This window comes from Notamacropus eugenii, chromosome 2 (genome assembly GCF_028372415.1).
Source record: "Notamacropus eugenii isolate mMacEug1 chromosome 2, mMacEug1.pri_v2, whole genome shotgun sequence".
Taxonomy (NCBI): Eukaryota; Metazoa; Chordata; class Mammalia; order Diprotodontia; family Macropodidae; genus Notamacropus; species Notamacropus eugenii.
The window spans coordinates 137,462,797-137,482,473 of record NC_092873.1 but is presented as its reverse complement, the minus strand read 5'-3'; the positions used below and the strand labels follow the sequence as shown (position 1 = coordinate 137,482,473).

The 19,677-nt window shown below is 34.2% G+C and overlaps 1 protein-coding gene across 4 annotated transcripts in view; it reads right to left on the bottom strand.

The window, feature by feature from the left end:
* The window catches only part of ADGRB3 (adhesion G protein-coupled receptor B3), an 897,850-nt gene that overhangs the window by 477,460 nt on the left and 400,713 nt on the right, over positions 1 to 19,677 (bottom strand). For all 4 annotated transcript variants that reach the window (XM_072642564.1, XM_072642566.1, XM_072642567.1 and 1 more), the window contains exons 9-10: positions 15,001 to 15,102; positions 14,488 to 14,594 (exon numbers count right to left, since the gene is read on the bottom strand). In XM_072642564.1, the coding sequence (XP_072498665.1) occupies positions 14,488 to 14,594; positions 15,001 to 15,102 (209 nt within the window). The remainder of the gene's footprint in view (positions 1 to 14,487; positions 14,595 to 15,000; positions 15,103 to 19,677) is intronic.

Here is a 19,677-nt window from a genome sequence, read left to right as displayed (position 1 = left end):
TAAGAGGCAGTGTGTTTAGTGGACAGAAGTCTGCACTTGGAGTTAGGAAGATCTGGGTTGAAATTCTGCCTCTAACACTCACAAAGTGTATGGCCTTATCTTCCCTGACCTCAGTATCAATATTTCTAAAATGAGGAGGGGTTTGGAATGGATGGCCTCTTGAGATCCTTTTCCACTACAGATCTGGGTCTTTGGCATAAAGGAAAGTACTTATTGGCATAGAGTAGCAAGAATAATAGTTCACCATCAAGATTTAAAAATCATGCAGCAATCCAGTGAGGTATATCCTTTTCCCTTTTTACAGACAAAGAAGCTCAGGCTTGAAATGATTATATGACTCACCCTGTATTACAAAACTAATATTTAAAGCTAGTAGTTGAAGCCAGGGTTTGAACATAAACTCCTTCTTTCTAAATTAAAAAGTAACATAACAACAACAAAAAACCCACTTCAATCATTTTTACAATTTATTGCGCATTTTTTACATATACCCTGTATACAAGGTAGAAATAAGCACTTGATGAGTCAAAATTCTTCCAACTTTCAAGTTATTAATATAAGCAGAAATCAAGTTAAAAACGTTCAGAAATCCACCAATATCTTAGCAAATGATATTGAATTAAATCCCTCCAGGTGAGTAAATTTAATTGCCTCAATTTAATGTAGCTTATGGGCCAGCAGTGCCTTGTTCAATAGTTATTTGATAACAGCCTGATGGGATTTGTCATACTATTATGCACAAGCTTTATCACATACAGATTGGCCATACTAAAGTTTACTTTTTTTTTAAAAAAAAAAGATTTTAGTATTCAATTTTTTTTTATCATTAGTGTTGGAATAAACAGGTGAAGAGGATTTAGATTTCTGTTGTGTGCCAAGGTCAGAAAGAGTAGTGATATGCTTAAAGTCACTGTAGTCAAGTGTATCATTCAGCGCGCAATAGGTTTTGTTGTGGAGGTACTGCAATATACCATTGAGGAGGAATAACTGAAAAAAAAATATTGCTCCAGCATAGCCAGGGACCCTTCATTTATTAAATAGAAAAAAAGTCAACCAAGCTTTGTCTTTTTTAGCTTTCTTTCTTTCTTTCTCTTTTTGCTATTTCCTTTTCTTTCTTTTCAACAAGAAGATCCCCTCCCCCATCCCTACACACACACACACACACACACACACACACACACACACACACACACACACACAACTAAGGCTGATGAGAATCTTCAGGGAACAAAGATGTGGCTCTATGTTGCATCTACATTTTCTATTAAAAAGATTAATAGGCACCAGAGAAATTACAGTGAATACAAGCTTCCTGAGAGTACAGATTATTTTACTTCTTGTCTTTCTATGAACTGCACAATGCCTGGTACAAACTAGGTACTTTATAAATACATGCTGATTTGTTGATTAATAGCTCAAACAATAAAGAATAAGGTAAAGAGTGCTTCACCTGTAAGTCAGCTTCAAACCTGACCTGAATCAGAAGTAAGCACATAGCACTAATATGTTCATAATGTTTTATATGTGAAAATAATTTCCCTTCATTCAGTCCTTCAAAATCAAGTGCCTTTATCACAATACCCAACTACCACAATGGGTAATAAATAATTAGCACTTTTCTTGGTAGTGTCAAGATGGGAAGGCCTCAGATAAATAAATTTTAATATTACCACCATCCTGTGGACAATCCTAGTAAGACATGTTAGTAGAATAAAACAGTCTCAAAAATGCCTCTTTGGAAATCTTGTAATCCTACATAAATAAAAGCTGTTGCTATATAAAGACTGATGTAGCAGTATAACATATCTTTCAGAGAATTCCTTTTATTCTTAATCTACTGGAGCCAGCTAGAGTTTAAATTACAGGAACATTTCCTGAAGAAATGCCTATTATAACGTGTGATATCTCAATCTCAAAAGAAAGAGAAATACTCTTTAACTGGAAAGGTCAATATGGAACTCAGAGTGAATTCATTTGGGATTCAAGAGCCAAGAAGAGAATGGAGGAACAGAGAGGTAGAGAGGAGGGGAAGAAGAAATAAAAGAAGAAGGAAAAGGAAAGAACAGGAAGGAGAAAGAGACAAAGAAAAAATAAGAGGAGGAGGAAGATTAAGACAGTGATTTCTGGTGCCTCGTAGAAATCGTTCAATGGACACCCTCTCTGAAGAGGCAAGAGTCAGGAAGAAATTTAAGTATTTTCAAGCTTAATGTCATAGATGCTAGAATCCTGTTGCAGCTTGGGGATGAGAGGACAAGAGGAGAACAGTTGAAATATCATAACAGAATACCAAATATTGGATATACTTGCATTAAATGGTTATCAGATGGCACTCATCTGGAAGAAAAGTACTGTGAAATAGAATCTCAGTTCTAAAGCTAGAAGAGCACTCAGAGGCAATCCTCTCATTTTACATATCAGGAAACTGAGGCTTAGGGAGGTTAAATAGCTTGCCCAAAGTCACAAAAGGGGTAAGCATGAGAGTAAGGATTTGCACTGGTGTCCTTGGATTCCACCATCATTATTCTTTCCACTGGACCAACCAACTCTAATGTTTAAAACCTGTATGACTATCGGGGAAGGTTATACCTTAATACCTGTATGATCTGAATCTCTTGGATCCTCCAATTCCTCATCTGCAAATCAAAAGGTATGAACTAAATGAATTCTAAGATGCTTTCTAGTTCTAAACATACGATTCCATGACTGCTGAATTCTCTTCCAACCGAGATCTTACCAAAATCCTCTTTTCTCTAATGATGTCTGATTATCTTTCTTAAGTGACCTGTCATCACCATTTAATAATTTCATCACAATGAGAAGCTCCATTTAATCTAAAGATAGAAGCTAATGTAAGCTCTGCCTGTGCAAATCCACTGGGCAAGAAACTTAGAAACCTGCTCCAGCTAAAAATTCCTTTGGCAATTGTTAAGTAAATGTCAACAGATGATGAATATTCAAGTGAAGATGCATAAAAATCAGAATGCTTCATATACTTGACTGTTTAGGATAATTACTTTAATCCTTCCACAATTCTGTGATCTCATCAGTGTGGGTGCTACTACTACTGCTAATATGATGATGATAGCTAATATTTGTATAGCACTTTATGGTTTAGCAAACACTTTATTTATTCCATTATTTCTTTATTTATTTTCATTGCATACAACAACCCTGTGCAGGAAACACTATGATTATTCTCTTTTTACAGATGAGGAAACTGAGTCTTAGTGATGTGCCCAGGCTGATACAGTTAAGGAAAGTGTCTGAGACATGATTTGACCTAACTCCAAGTCCATCACTTCATGCACTGCCTCACCTAGCTACCTAGACCTGTAATAAAGTAGTTCTTGTCCATTTCCTCCTATAAATCTTCCAAAGGGTGTCATCCAAGTGCTGAGAATATTCTTCTAGCTATTTTTATTTCTCAGTTTTCATTCTGCAAATCTCTCCCTACCACACTGCCTCACTCCCACTCCATATCATCCTTTACTTAGATGCCAAAGTGATTTTTCTAAAGATAGGTCACCATCCCATATGATCCACTCAGTAAACTCCAGTGCTTCTCTGTGACCACCAAGATGAAAGACAAAGTCCTCTGTTGGGAATTTAAAACCTTCACAACCTGGTTCCTTCCAATTTTTTTTTCACTTTTTATTCTCTATGCATTTTAGAATCCAGCTGAATTGTCTTACTTGATATTCCTTACAAAAAAAACCATCCATTCCTTTAACTTTGTACTGGTTATATTCCATACCTAGAATACTTTCCCTCTTCAATTCTACCTCTTAGTTTTCCTAACTGGCTTCCTATAAGACTCAGCTCAAGTTCTGCCTTCTGTGGGAGGTCTCTCTGGGTCTTCTCCAGTTGCTTGTCCATTTCCCTGTATGGTTGATTTCCATCTACTCTGTATATATCTTGTATGTACCTAGGTATTTACATGTTTTCTCTCTGATTAGAAAGTGAACTTGAGGGAAAGGGCAATATTTGCTTTTTCTTTGTATTCCTAGTACTTAGCACAGTATCTGACACATAATAAGTACTTAATAAATTCTTGTTAACTAACTCAAAGTTTTATCGATATTTTTTGTTTTGACATCACAGTCATTTCTGGATATATGATTGTTTTTAGAATGGCCAAACAAATTCTATGCCTCACACATCCCTATCTATTTTCCCTGGTAAGAAAGAAAATAAGCCAAACCAATTAACAGAAAAATTCCATTGATTTCACAGGCTACACTCCTTAGGTAGAGACTTTTCTGTTTAAGAAAAGGGATAAGGTGCATCTCCTCATCTCTTCTGGTATAAGACTGGTTGATACAATTGCAGTGTTTGTTTTCATTTTAGTGTTCTTTCTATTTACTTCGCTATAGTCAGTGTATATATTGTTTTTTCTGGTATACTGTTTTCTACTTCAGTTCCTACAAGTCTGCTCTTTTTTGTCTCCTAATCTACTATATTGTTTTTTCTTACAATATAATAATTTTACATATTTAGGTGTAAATTGCTAATACACTTCCCAAGAGATAGATTCCTACTTAGTTTCTAGGTTTTATTTTACTTATTTTATGTTTTGCTACCAAAAAAAGGAGTGATAAATATTTTAGTTCATATAGTATATTTATTTCTGCCTTGAACTTCTTGGGATATACACAGAATATTGGGATCTCTAGGTAAAAGAGTATGAATAATTCTACATAATGATTCATAATTACTAATTATTTTCCAGAATGATTGGATCAATTAACACCTCCACTAATCATGTATTAGTGTGCCAATCTTCCCTCAGTCTTTCAAACATCAACTGTCTTAGGAATCTTTAACATCGTTGTTGATAGTTTACAATTATTTAAAAAAAAAAAGCAACTTTCATACGCCTTCATCATTAAGGACCCTTGTTCTTATGTAATTGTGTCAATTGCTTCTATACTTTAGCAATCAAGCCTTTATGCAGAGATATCTAATAGAGGAAGGCAACAAAGTCAATTGAATAGGAACCTGGTCTCAGATTCCAGTGTAAGTCCCTTCTATGACATATAGTAGCCACATTGCTTAGCACTCCCAGGGACCCCATTACAATTAATTTAAGTTGCTAAGCAGATACTTATCTACACTGGTAAAGGGAGCTCCTCATTAGAAATCATATACCAATGCAAACCCAAATTCAGATAAGTTTTATACAGTTTCTTTTCCTATTAATAGTTTCACTGTTTACCATAGCTATGTTGATTTTGTTTGTGCAAGTCTTTTCATTTTGTATACATAGAATGGTCTCTTTCTCCTTTATCATTTCCCTTTTTAAGAATTTTCCCTTTAGCTACAGTTGTGAAATTTCTCTCTTTCCTTTCTCCTCTAACTCTTTAACTTATTTTTTGGATGGGTCTTAAATACGTAGGCCACTGGTCCATTTGGAATGAATTATAAGAAGATGGTCTAAAATAATATTTAACTAAGTTGATTTTCAGTTTTCCTACCTGTTCTTCTTGAAAAGAAATCCTTTTCCAAGTATTTTATGTTCTTGAATATATCAAACAATGGGCTATTGACTTAGATTCCTTCTAATTCTTGCTTACTTAGTCATACTAACCTGGTTTTCTATTTTTCAAAAAGTACTAAATAGTTTTAATAATTACTGCTTTTAGGAATAATTGAGATCCACTAGATCTCTCTACATTGCATGCATACTCATTACATATATAGAATATCTACCCGTTATTTATTTTCCTAAATATTTATCTGTTTTTTCAGTTATACAGCTCTCTTATGATATTATCTATGCCATTTCTCTGACATTTATTCATTTATAATGTGTTACCAACTGTTTTTACTCACTCATCCCTTTGGATGGTTCTCAACTTTAATCCTTCAGAGATTGTCATATTTCATGACTCGCAGAAATTTAAAATCACGCTATTGTTTTAAAATATATTTCCTTTTGTTTTTTTTTTAAATAGAGAAGCTCTGTACCATTAAAGGTATTATGTGATTACCAAATGGCAATCCAGTCCATTCTCTCCCTCCTGTTCAACCCTGGAAGCAGCTCATTATCCATGTGCAGAGTTTGTCCAAAATATGTGCTTTGTATCCAATTGCACATAGCATTTTGGACAGTGAACATTTTTCATCATCTTTGTTGTTCCTGTGTGGATAATTTACCAAATTACTTTGATTGATTATGAATCTCATTTAGGAATATTTACAATATTCTGGAACTTGTCCCAACCAGCACAATATTATCCACAAATAGGAGCAAAAAAGACCTTGCTATATGTGTGTACACGTACATACATATGTGCATACACACATATTTCCAAGATTTATATAGTATATATGTCTGGGTTATATATATGCTGTTTGTGTGTGTGTGTGTGTATATGTGTGTGTGTGTGTGTGTGTGTGTGTGTGTGTGTGTGTGTGTGTGTGTGTGTGTGTAGGATATCTCTCAGTGTCCTCCTAATTCTCAGCACCAGCTTGGATCTTCTTTCTGCAAACTTGGTCATTAGGCTGCCCTTCTGATTTGGGAGGAGTACCTTGTAAAGATCACTGAACTTTAATCAGGGATTTTCCAAATTTTTCAAGTGTATTCGGATGCTTAATTTACCCTACAAGAAGTAGTGATTATAATTTCCTATATGATATTATTTGAGACTACCAAAATTGGTGAGAAACCATCCCTTTTATTTTTATATCTTATAATATATAGATTGAGATTCCCTAATCAATGAGGAATTTTAATTCAGATTTTCATTTACTTCCTAGAGTACAAGGAGTTATAGCTGAGAGAGGGTATAAGGGTGTGTTGGAGCCAGCTCTAACTAACTTGAGAAAGCCATTGTCAAATTTTCAGTGTGAGCATTTGCACTACAGAAATTGGCAATCACCATGAATGAGTGCTTGATTTACTGGGGTTTTTTGACTGTCTAGATTTAAGAAAGTGTTAATAATGTGGATTAATTTTAATGTATCCCCTGCTCCCTTCCCAGACTATTTGTTAAACTTTTACCAGCACACACCTGCATTGCTCTGTTCATATTGCTTGAGATCAGCAGGTGTACAATAGAAAGCTCAGAGAATGAAATCACCATCAGAATGGAGGAGTAGTGACTATAGACTAATATAATACTAAATATATATGTATATATATTTATATATGATGTACTGTATTATGATAATGACTATTTATAGTGCTTTAAGGGTTAAAAAGTACTTTATATTCATTATCTCATCTAAGTCTCAAAACAAACCTGGATATATAGGTACTTTGAGTATTTTTGGCCTTGATGTCTTAATATTTCAAAGGATATTTATGAATAGCAAGAAAGATGATATTATTTTAAGTCTACTCAAATGGTGGGAAAAATCAGTCTTAGGAAACAATAAAGAGAGATTTTTGTCTCTCTTTTTTACATTCATTCCCTTAAACCTGTCAGTGAATTTGTACATAGGATTTTATGTTTTAAATATTTCCTTTCAGGACTGCAATTAATCCTGCTCATTTTAGAATACTTTGTGAGCCTTTTGTCTTATAGGGCATACCTTTAAAGTTTTTTTTAAGTCATTCAGATTCAATGTAAATTGACAAGATCAACTAATGAAAGGATAAAGAGACTGGAATCTAAATGTGGGTTCCTTTTCATAGCCTAGGATGAAGTCTCATTTCTCTTAACATCAAGAGATCTTCCAGGGTCAGGATTCAAAGAGTGGGCGTATTCCTCAAATAATTTTACTCTTTTACTTAATACATCCTATTAGTACTGTTATCTCTATTGTATTGATTCCTTTAAAAAATGCTCACAATTTCCCACTATAAATGATACACATAACTTTTAAGCTAATGCAATTATGTACTATTTTAAGCAACAACTCCTACAGCCCATCTGTAAGGTATACTATAGTTTTTCACAATTTCAGAAAGCTTTACTTAAGAAGTAATTATATTAATGATACCTTTCCTCCCTTCTAATTGCTATCTGTTGCCTATTTTGGGGCAGTGAAAAAAGCAAGGGAGCTGCAGTAAGAGCACCTGAGCTTGATTCAGTCACTAACTACTTATGTGACCTTAGGCAAAACACTTAACCTTGGTTTCCTTATAGGTAAAATGCTACAATTGAACTAGAAGACCTTTAAGCTCCCATCCAGCTCTAACTTTATAATGATCTTTCTCTGAACCTGGGGTATCAGAAAATACTTTCTATAGTAGGTAATACCTGAGATAAGCCTTTTAGAAAGGTACAAATTCTAAAAATCAGGGCTTGAATAATAACGTAAACATACCCTTTTAAAAAAATTATTAGTTATTTTCTGTTATTGAAGTTCACCTATTAGATAACAATATGAAGTAGTTTACCAATAGATTAGTAGTTCCAGCCATTGCAGGTATATCTATATATCTATATATATCTACATATATATCACTGAATTACTTGGGACAAACAATAATTTTGATATGGTCTCATTTTGCTACAGCAATGGACATATGTAGTTGACACTAGGTTGACTTAGAACATGTGACTGTGAAAAGATGAAATTGGATAGAGATGGTTTCCCCAGTTTTAGCTAGGTTTCTGTCATTGAGTACTGGATTTCAAATCATACATACATTTCATTGTGCTCTTTTGGTTAATTCTATAGCAGAACTCCTAAGGATCATAATTCAATGACTTTTAGAAACACTGCATTGACTCTTGGTGTGTAAAAGTCAAGCATTTCAAGGATCATTCAAGCCTAGAATGACACAGAATCAGTCATATAAAATTCAAAGGAAGGTACAGTAAAAAATGAAAAGCAGTGCCAAGAACTGACAAGTTATTGCTACAATAGCCTAATTAAACCTGAGTTTAATTCAGACCTTCAGAGGGATTAAGAAGCTATGGGGGTTGTTACTGATTCTTCAAGAGTGAGGCATTGGCTTGTTCAAGTTGAAAGAAGAGTAAGAAGATTAGTAAAAAAAATATTAATAGTAGTAACCAACTATGAAGGAAAAACATTGTCATGGACAAGGTAGTTCAAAGACAGGAATGCTAATAAGTAAATGAAGGTAATTTTTATTTGCAAAACTCTTAAAAAAAACAATTCCAGGCTATACTAAAGTTGTTAGAAGAAACTAGATAAACCTGCAAGATTGGGTATTTTCATTAGGTTGTAAAATATTCATCAAAAATGTTTGTGTTTTTTAAAAAAAATTCCACTGGACCTGGAAGTCTTACTCCCTATTGAATGAATGATAAACTTGGATAAATGTACTGATATACTATGAAACAAAACTGTTGAGAATTATATTTTTCCAAATGAAGGCATAATGCAACGTTGTCTTCCAATGTGCCATATGATATCAAAGGTTTAAAAAATGCAACTAAGATATAGAAATAAACGCGCTTCAATAGTTTGGGAACTCCATTGATTTAAAAGACAATCTAAAAGTATGACTCATAATTAAAATCAGGCTTTGACAAATGGAGTGTTTAATATCCACTGTGATAAAAATGTGATTTCCTAGTGAAGAATTAAAGACTGGCAAAACTTTGTGGAGTAAATGCCAAATTGTATAAAACAAGTGACTTCAAGAAAAGGACGACATATTGCACATTAAAATTTTTTGAAAAATGTGCAACGTTATAAGGTTTACTGTATGTCAATACTTTTAATTATTTTACTTTGTCTCAATTAATTTGCATGCCACTGTTCTTTCCAAGTGAAACATGGTAATAAATGGTAATGGGAGTTTTGAATTTATATCATTTATAAAATTTTATAGAGAAAGATGATGGAAGATTGTGTTTAGTATCACCTCACAAGATAGACAGAGAAGGTAAAACCATTTTAAAGAGAGCTTAATGAGAGACTCAAATAAACAATAGTGCCCAGGGCATTTAAGGCTAAAGGTCGAAGGAGAACAAAGAGATAAGATATAGAAAAGAAAATGCAAGGTTTTTACAGCAAATTTTTCCCCATTATTAACAGCTGTTTAATCACCAAAGTTGTTCTCTAACATGATAGCCCTGCATGTGCTTATGTAAAAATAGAACAGAAGAAGCCAAGAGGGGAAAAGTAAATGAATTAACTGAAGCATATGTAGAATAGGGTCATGTTGGAGACAACACAATTATAATGGCTTGGACGTATTGATACTTGAAGGAAGGGAAGATACAAATGGTACAGAAACAAAACAAAACAAAACACATGGACATTATTACTTACCAAAAAAGTGATCAGGAAACATCAGTTAGTATAGACGAGCATGTACTATTCATATATACAATGTTTTTTATGAGAATATCTACATATATATTGGTGACAGAGTGGAAAATGGTGTTAAAAGATTCCACTGTGCTTATTGTCTCCTGACTAGTAAAAAAAAGAATTTTATTTTTTAGAACAAAGTGCCTCCTTAAAGGGTCTTCTCCAAAAAAAACAAAACAAAACAAAAAAGGATTCATGTTTCTGACTTATATGTTAAAATTATACTAGACTCCTTGAACTGTATATCACAGATATACTTATTTGACATTCTTCTAATAATATTAAGTAAGGTATAAAATGGGGAGATACAAGAATTCAGTATTTTGATTGAGGAATACAGATTCAGAACTAGACATAAACAAGTATTTCAATCCTCTCATTTTAAAGATAAGGAAACTGAGGAACTGAAGTGACTTGTCCAGTGTGAGAGAAATACTGTGACAAAGTCAAGTTGGAATCCAGATCCTATGACATCAAATACAGTGTCCCTTCTCTTCCCCATTGTACTAGGCTGAAATCCTATAAAAGTCCAAGATGGATTCCTCATAGGTGGGAAAATCAAACTTTTATGGATGATGGTGTTGATGGTATTAATCTGTGGAATACTTCAGAGTCTCCTAAATGATTCTACAATCATTATAAAGATTCTGGCCTAACTATTCAATTAAGAAAACAAAAAGGATAAAGAATACCTATTGTCTAGGCTATATTATAATATAGTTGTATATAGGTTTTGTAATATGGATGAGAAAAATCATTATAACATTTCAATTTGACACAACCTCTGCAATTTATAGTCAGAGACAATGCTGAGAAGTTAAGTGATTTGTCCAAAATGTCTCTCAAAGGTAGAATTTGACTCTGGGTCTTCCTAGATCCGGGGCTTGCTTTGTATCAATTATTCCGTGTTTCCTCTTATTCATAAAATATCTATTGTATATTTATAACAACATCCAAATGATATCTAAAATAACATCTATTCTCTTATTATTTATACTACTGTTCCCTTGTAGTAGTATGAATAATTGACAGTTGACTATGAATATGTCATGTCAAAGATGAAATTCAAGTCAAGTCACTTCAGTATAGGTTGCAGCATGGTATGTTGGAAAGAGTAGGAGATTTGGAGTCAGAAAATCTGAGTGTGAGACCAGTTTTGCTTCTTAACCCCTGCTCTATGGATGTCAGTTTCCTTATCTCTAAAAGGAGGGTATTTTCCTAGATCAGGGATGGGAAACTTGTGACCTCTAGGGCAAATATGGCCCTCTAGGTCCTCAAGTGTGGATCTTTGACTGAATCCAAACTTCACAGAACAAATCTCCTTAATAAAAGGATTTGTTCTGTAAAACTTGGACTCGGTCAAAAGGCTGCACCCAAGGACCTTGAAGGTCTTATGTGGCCTTGAGACCACAGGTTCCCCACCTCTCCCCTAGATAATCCCTAGGTCCCTTTCTGTTCTAATGCCTGTGATTCAGAAGATCTATTTAATTAAATCAGAAGTTTTAGTTCTCCAAAGGCTTTTAGTACATTGAGAGAAAATACAAGTGTACAAATTACTACAATATCAGGAAAAAAGGTAATATGCACAAAGAAGAGAAGTGGACAAAGTATTACAAGAAATTCGAGGAGGGAGAAGTCATTGTCAATGGAAGAGATAAAGAGTGTGTTCAGAGAAGGCTTCCTAAAAGAGGAATCGAATCTGAAATAATTAGATAAGGCCATGGAGAACCCCTTCTAGGCATGGATATTATAAAAGCAAATGCATATAATTTTATGGTCTAATTTGGTAGACATAGACTACATAACATAGACTACATAAATGCCAACAGTAATCATGCCTAATACTTGTATTGTGCTTTAAAGCTTGCACGCTGTTTTTCAGTTGTTTTTCAGTTATTTCTGACTCTTCATGACCCCATTTAGGTTTTTCTTCAAGAAGACACTGAAATGGCTTGCCATTTATTTCTCTAGCTCATTTTACAGATGAGGAACTTAGGCAAGTAGGGTTAAATGACTTGTCCAGGACCACACAGCTAGTAGTGTCTGAAACCAGATTTGAACTCAGGAAGATGAGTTCTTGACTCTAGGCCTGGTACTTTTACTATTGCATCTCCTAGCTGCCCAAAGTTAGCGCTCTGCTAATTCTTCTTTTAATCCTCAAACCACTGTTAGAGGTAAATGCTATTATTATCCCAATTTACAAATAATAAAACCGAGGCTGAGAGAGGATAAGTGTGTTACCTAGGGTCACAAAGCTAGTAAATATGTGAGACTGAATTTGAACTCAGGACTTTCTAACACTAAGTTAAGTGTTCTATCACCACTTATAAGAAAGGAGGCTAGAAATAGAGAGGAGTGGGCAAAATCTGGTGCTAAATTGTGGAGTGTCTTGAATACTAGAATAAGCAATTTAAATTTCATTCCATAGTCAATGGAGGTCAAATGAAGGTTTTCAAGTAAGAATATTACCACCACAGCTTTATGCTGGAATGACTGCTTGGGCAAGGGGGTGAAGGATGTTTTGGATGGATTAATGATAGACCGAGGAAGACCAGTGAGAAAACTACTAAAATACTTTAGATAAACAGAAGAAAACAAAGCAAAAATGTTTTTCAAGGATATATTAAATTAGAAGGTAAAACTAGGATACAGTCTTTTGGAAAGGCTTTGATATTGGAGTTTTGTGTCTCTGATTTAACAGAGCCTCTCCTGGATAGTAGCTATCTTGACAACATCCTATTGTAATGATTTAGAAGAGGAGCAACAAGGACATAAATTTGGGTAGTTTCAGGAGGAGTAGAAGGCATTGGATGGATTTTGTGGAGCAAGTACTGAGGAGCCTTGAGAGTTGATTGAATATGTGGGATGAGGGAGAAAGAAGAATCAAATATTGCATTGGCCTGGGTTTCACTATGGATAAATTAGGTGGAAAAGGATGGGGCATCAAGAAGAGAAATTCAGTTTTGTACATATTGAATTTCAGCTACTAGCTCCTAGGTGAAGATATTCAGCCAAAAATTGAAAACATAACAGTAGAAGTTCATTGAGAAGTAAAAGCGTAGAGAAAAAGATTGGAGAATCATTTCTACAGAGGTCATAATTAAAGTAATGGAAGTAGATGAGCTATTTGAAGATTTCCATCAGGGAAGACACTAGCAAATTAATAAATCATCTTCATAGTTTAATTTTGAAAGCTATCTCCTCATATATTAATTGGAATTGACAAATGGAACTCTTTAAATTTTACTGAATGCTGAATTTCTTCCTATAAAGTTAAGTTCAACCAGCATTTCTCATATACAACTCTAACCAAGTAGTGAGTCTTTGCTTAAATAACTAGCTTTCAGAATGAAAGTATAAACATGCATTAGTCAAGATTTGGTCTTTAGTCATGTTTCACATGTGCATGCATATGACAGCAAGAAAGTAAAAAATATAAATTAAGTGTAATCAACCTTAAACCATTTTAACAATGTTCAAAATCAAGGTTGGTCCACTTCTAATTCTGTCTTTCTTTCCATAATGCGTAGTAGAAGGAAGCTCCTACTGATATACAACTATCCCAGGTAATGATACTGACTTGTGCTTGTAAAATGTCAAGCATAATTTAATTGTCCTCAAAATATTCATACATCACACTCTATGAATAATTCAATGGTGTGTGGGAAAAGAGAGGCTATCTTTGGAACATTTGGCCTACGTAATCTTTCATGAGTACTTAATTTTCTTAGTAATCTGGTGCAGTAACACTGCAGGTTAGTCATTTGCACATGTCTTAGTCTTAAGCTGCAGTGAGAAGTTTGATATCTAAAAGATGCTCCTCTATCATCATTTCTGCGCTAGTGAACGATTAAAGAATTTAAAGTGTCATAAAATTATCCAGGGTGGCTGGAAGCAACAGCATCTCATTTTCTACTGAAGAAAATATTTTATCAGCCAAAATATGTGATTTTTTTCTCTTCTTTGAAGCTGAACCAAATTTTAAAAAATCCTTCTCACTATGTTAGATAAGGAATTTTTTCATTAAAACAGCAGAATAAACAACAACAAAAAACCCTGGGAACAAAGGAATTTAACATGGATTTTTAAAAAACCCAAATATTCTGTCATAGTATTTTTTTTCTCAAAGGCATTTTTCATCAGAGACATTTTTTCTCATTTGATTCCACAACAGAAGGTTAAATTCTCACACATAGATCATTAGCAAAGAATAAACAGAGCAAGTACTAAAGCTGGCTTTGCACCTACTGAATGCTGCAAGTGTCTGTATTCATTTGATATGCATCTTGCAAAGCTTGGCTGTTCCCAGAAGGCCACTCCATGAAGACTGAGAGAGCAGCGTCTGCTAGTGGTGCCTGCAAGTCACAAAGAACAGAGAAAAATCTTTATAACTGAGATGCTGGAAAGCATCAAAATAAATGCAAGACAAGAGGTAGTTTTTTTTTCCTTTTAGTCCTGCATGTCAACATATATTACTATTTTGCTTTTCCCTAATGCATGCACCTTACATCAAAAGCACCCTAATAGTTTTAGTAAAATTTTCTGGGTCATCTCATTAGCTCATAGATTTTAATTTAAAATAAAACAATTTATGAAGCCCATTAAGTATGCTATTTGCTACTTCCGGTTAACTATCAGAGAATCTTTAACACAGGTAAGGAAGAAAGGAGAAAGAAAGGAGGATGGTATAAACAGGAAGAGGAGTCTTCTTATTTTTATCCTTAATGGTGATTTGAATTGATTTCTTTTCCCCTACTGTACCTGTGGCATTCAGAGGACATCGGTTGAATGCCATATCTCCTGCTGGAGTCCTTTTCCACACCATCGACATTAGATTATCCTCTGGGCATATTTCATAAGGTGCTGTGATTGAAAACAGAAAAAGCTAAATACTGAGACAAAATGCTTATTCTTTTCTAAAGTGGCAATACGTAAACCTCGTATCTAACTCCTTTAACTAAGGATAACATTCATATTCTTTCTTTTTTCTTAATTCTACTGATCTGTGAGACATATCTTAGTTTAGAAAAATTCTGCTGCCTGGATTTCATTTCATAACATGTTGCCAATATATACCAATGTCTTTACAATCACAAACTAACATTTTACTACTTTAGATATAAATAATTTTTCTCTGGCTGTGAAAAATGAACTTTGTAGGCACATAGCCAAACAAAAATGATTACATTGTTTTTAAGGTTTCGATGGATTACTCAATATAAGGACTCCTGATTAATTGACAACAATTTTTAGATCATGCACAGAAATAGAACCCATAAAAAAGTCCTTAAGAGACAAAATGCAGTTTATATTTTTGTTTTGTTTACATGAATTACAAAGATATGAAATGTTATATAAAATATGGTATGCTGTTTTATAATGTATAACATGATTTGACCTATCATTATTAATGAATTTGAGGCAATGTTATTTCACATTTTCACTGTAACAGTTTTAGAGCATAAATTTTGTTTATGGTAAGCCAAAAAAAAAAAACCTATAATAGAAATAATTTATCCATGGAGACCTTCTCTGCCATCTTTTGAAATGGTATTTATTTAAATTTTGATTGTCTAAATTTGTTTGACTATAACAATTAACATTTAGAGACCTTAAGGACTTGGAATAAATATTTATTTGAAATAGGCACAGAATAGCAAAAATAATTTTGATTTCACATACACAGTGGGTATCATATTACTTCCCTTCTCAATGGATGGGATCAGGGCTTGAGTGAGGAAGAGAATTTGGAACTGAAAATTTTTAAAATTGAATGTAAAAGTATTTTTAAAAGACAGACAATGAGAGTGTGTGTGTGTGTGTGTGTGTGTGTGTGTGTGTGTGAGAGAGAGAGAGAGAGAGAGAGAGAGAGAGAGAGAGAGAGAGAGAGAGAGAGAGAGAGAGAGAGAGAGAGAGATATTTGTATTTGGATAAGGCTTCTGCTTCTACAATTGAGAATGTGACAGTCTTAGATATAGTTTGGAAAAGGGAGTCCAGCCATGTTTTAGTCACTCAAAAGGATACTTGACTGAAAAATAATAGCTGATGCTTACAGAGCACTTTAGATTTTGCAAAATACTTATCTTAGTGAATGAGTTCATATGTTATTGGAAGAATTGAAACACATCAGTTTGGACATTCTTACTATCAATGAATCCAGATGTGAAGTTAACTCTCCACTTTCTATACCAGCACATGTGCTTATTTTTTCATTTCTATAAAATCTTTATTAAAATGTTCTAGACAAAAGCAGTCAGCACTGGGCCTGGTGTCAGGAAAACCTAAATTCAAATCCAGCTTCAGACACTTGCTAGCTGTGAGACTTTGGACATGTCACTAACCTCTGTTTGCCTCAGTTTTTTTTCTATAATATTGAGATAATAGCACCTACCTCACAATATTTTTGAGCAAATGAAAAGAAATGATATTTGTAAAGTGCTCAGCACAGTGTTTGGTATAGGAATAGGTGCGGCCTTTAGACTGAATCCAAGTTTTAGAGAACAAATCTTTTTATTAAAGGAATTTGTTCTGTGAAATTTGGATTTAGTCAAAAGGCTGCACTTGAGGACCCTGATGGCCATATGTGGCCTCAAAGCTGCAAGTTCCCCACTCTGGATACATAGTAGGTGTTATATGAATACTAGCTATTATTATATATAAAAGACATCCCTGATGAATAGATGAGAAAGTATACTAAGTGAACAATAGACCACAACTTCTCAGGCCCATAATGAAGTGAAAGGTGAAGAAAATACAAGATTCTCTTGTTGATTAAAAAAAAAACAAAACACAAAATACACCCTTAAAATAACTCTGTGATATTCTACTACAAATAAATCTCCAATGTGTAGGTTAAGATCAATATCTGCATCTCACAGAATCAGAAAATCTTAGAAGCACAATTGACCTAAGAGTTCAACTAGACATAGAACCATAGACTTAGTTGTAGAAGGGACATCAGAAGTCTTCTATTTCAACCCCTTCATTTTCCAGATCAGGAAATGGAAGTCGAAAAAGGTAATTTACTAACTGAGGTGACTAAGGCATTAAATAGATGAGTCAGGAACTGAACTTAGTCATCTTGATTCTAGATACTGGACACTTACCATTGTACCATGTTGCCTTCAACAAAAGTCTAAACAACATATCTGACAAATGAGAATTCAAACTTTACTTATAGATAGGTGTTCAGTAAGGGTAAATTACAATTTCTGGAAGCAGCCTACTCGGTTTTTATATAGTTCTAATTCTTACAAAGTTTTATTTGGTGTGTGTGTGTGTGTGTGTGTGTGTGTGTGTGTGTGTGTGTGTGTGTGTGAAAACTAAATTTGTCCATTTTTAGCATTCACCTTTTTATTTTCAACTTTCTGCCCTGTAGGTGCCATGAAAATAATTCTAATCTCTGTTCCACGTGACAATCTGTCAAATGCTCAAAAACAACTACATTTTTACATGGTAGTTTAAACTACTGTCATTTTTAATGATCTGTTGTTAATATAATGAGCTATCCAAGATAGAAAAATAACAAAGATAAAGAAATGAAGAAAAAAATGACTGTTTTGTGTTCTGATTTGAGTCCAAGCATCATTGCATCCAATAATGTCAAAATACATGTGGCAGTTTAATATTAGCCTGTAACTAACTGGATTCCCTTCCATCTATACTTAGAAGTAAGGACCAGGGAGCTGAAGCTTTGAGAGTTCTCTCAAAGTTTCAGCACTTGAAAGTCTGGGAGAATAATTCAAGTTAATAATTATCCCCATGGCAACAGATACAAACAATAAGCAAAAGTCAGAAAATATGGCCACATAGATTGATGCTTGATCTGTGATTCTCCCTCACTGATCATCATAAAATTTGATTGATTTAATTAAGAAGAATAGACAAGAATGTCTAATAACTATTTTTTTCTTACTAAGAAATGGACATTGAATCAGATATTTAAAAATCCAACAGATGTTCTCTCTCTTGTGGGGCATCCTGGAGTTATGATTTATTATTCCACTTTTCAATGTGTATGTGAGGTGACGGCAAAAACAAGTGAACAATTTAAAATTAATTTCATCAATACCACATCTGCCCATGAATTCCTTTTATCATTGAATTCTTTGCCTATGTCTGTGTTTATACCTGATTTCGCTATTTTCACACATGAAATGGTCAGAGTCCCTTTAAAGAAAGACCAGAGTAGTAAGATGTAGTAAAAAGAGCATGGGAATTGGTGTTGGAAGACACATGGGTTACCAACTACTTCAAATACTTTTTGTGAGATCATGGCTGTTGTTCAGTCATGTCTAACTCTTCTTGATCCCATTTGGGTTTTCTTTGGCAGAGATACTAGAGTGTTTTGCCATTTCTTTCTCTGGTTTGTTTTACAGATGAGGAAACTGAGGCAAACTGGGATAAGTGACTTGCCCAGGGTTGTATAGTAAGTGTCTGAAGCTAGATTTGAACTCAGGAGGATGAGTCTTCCTGATTCCAAGGCCAAGGGTAGACACATAAATAAATACGGCACTATGCTGTCTTCAAGGGGTTTATTCTCTCTCTCTCTCTCTCTCTCTCTCTCTCTCTCTTTCTCTCTCTCTCCCTCTCTCCCTCTCTCTCCCTACCTCTCTCTTTCCCTCTCTCTCTGCCTCTCTGTCTGTCTCTCTCTACCTCTGTGTGTCTCTCTTTCTCTCTCTCTCATAAAATAAGGCATTACCCTGTATCTCAGAGTTTATATTCCCTTTAAAAAATTCCTAATGCCTATTCTCCCACTCATTGAGAATCAGATATATAAGTAACTGTCAAACAACTACAGAAATCTGAAAAAAGTACAAATTTTAAAAAAAGAAGACTTTCCAAATTTTTTGTTAAAAATTCCTAGACTCCTGAACAATGAAGTTGGGCTGGGAGATAAAACAGAAGTGTTTTTTTTCTCTTAACTCCTTTGTTTATTATGTCATCTTACATATTTTACACTAATTCATTTCACTTCAAGAGACATTAAATGCTCAGTATGAGCAAGCATTATGCTAGACTATGGACACAGAAAGACAAAGAACTCAAAAGGACTATAGAAAAATGCATATTGGGGTATACAGCTGTGCATATGTAAGGTAATTGTAAGGCAATTTGAAGAGGGTGAAAGCTTTTAAGATTGGGAAGGATGGACAAGAAAGACTTCTCAGAGGGATTCACACATGATCTCAATCTTGAAAGAAGAAAAGGAGACTAAAAGGCAGAGATGAAGCATAGGAAATGTATTTCGGGCATGGGGTATTGCTTATCAAAATATTTGGAGGAGAGAGATGTGGGACTTACAAGGTAAGTCTAGAGAGAGGGAGAGATTAAAAAAATACAACTCACCGCACCATTCATTTGTTTTTTTGAGATGCTAACCATGACTTTTCCCCTCAGATTTCCAAATCAAGTTATGGAAAAACAATCACAAATTCC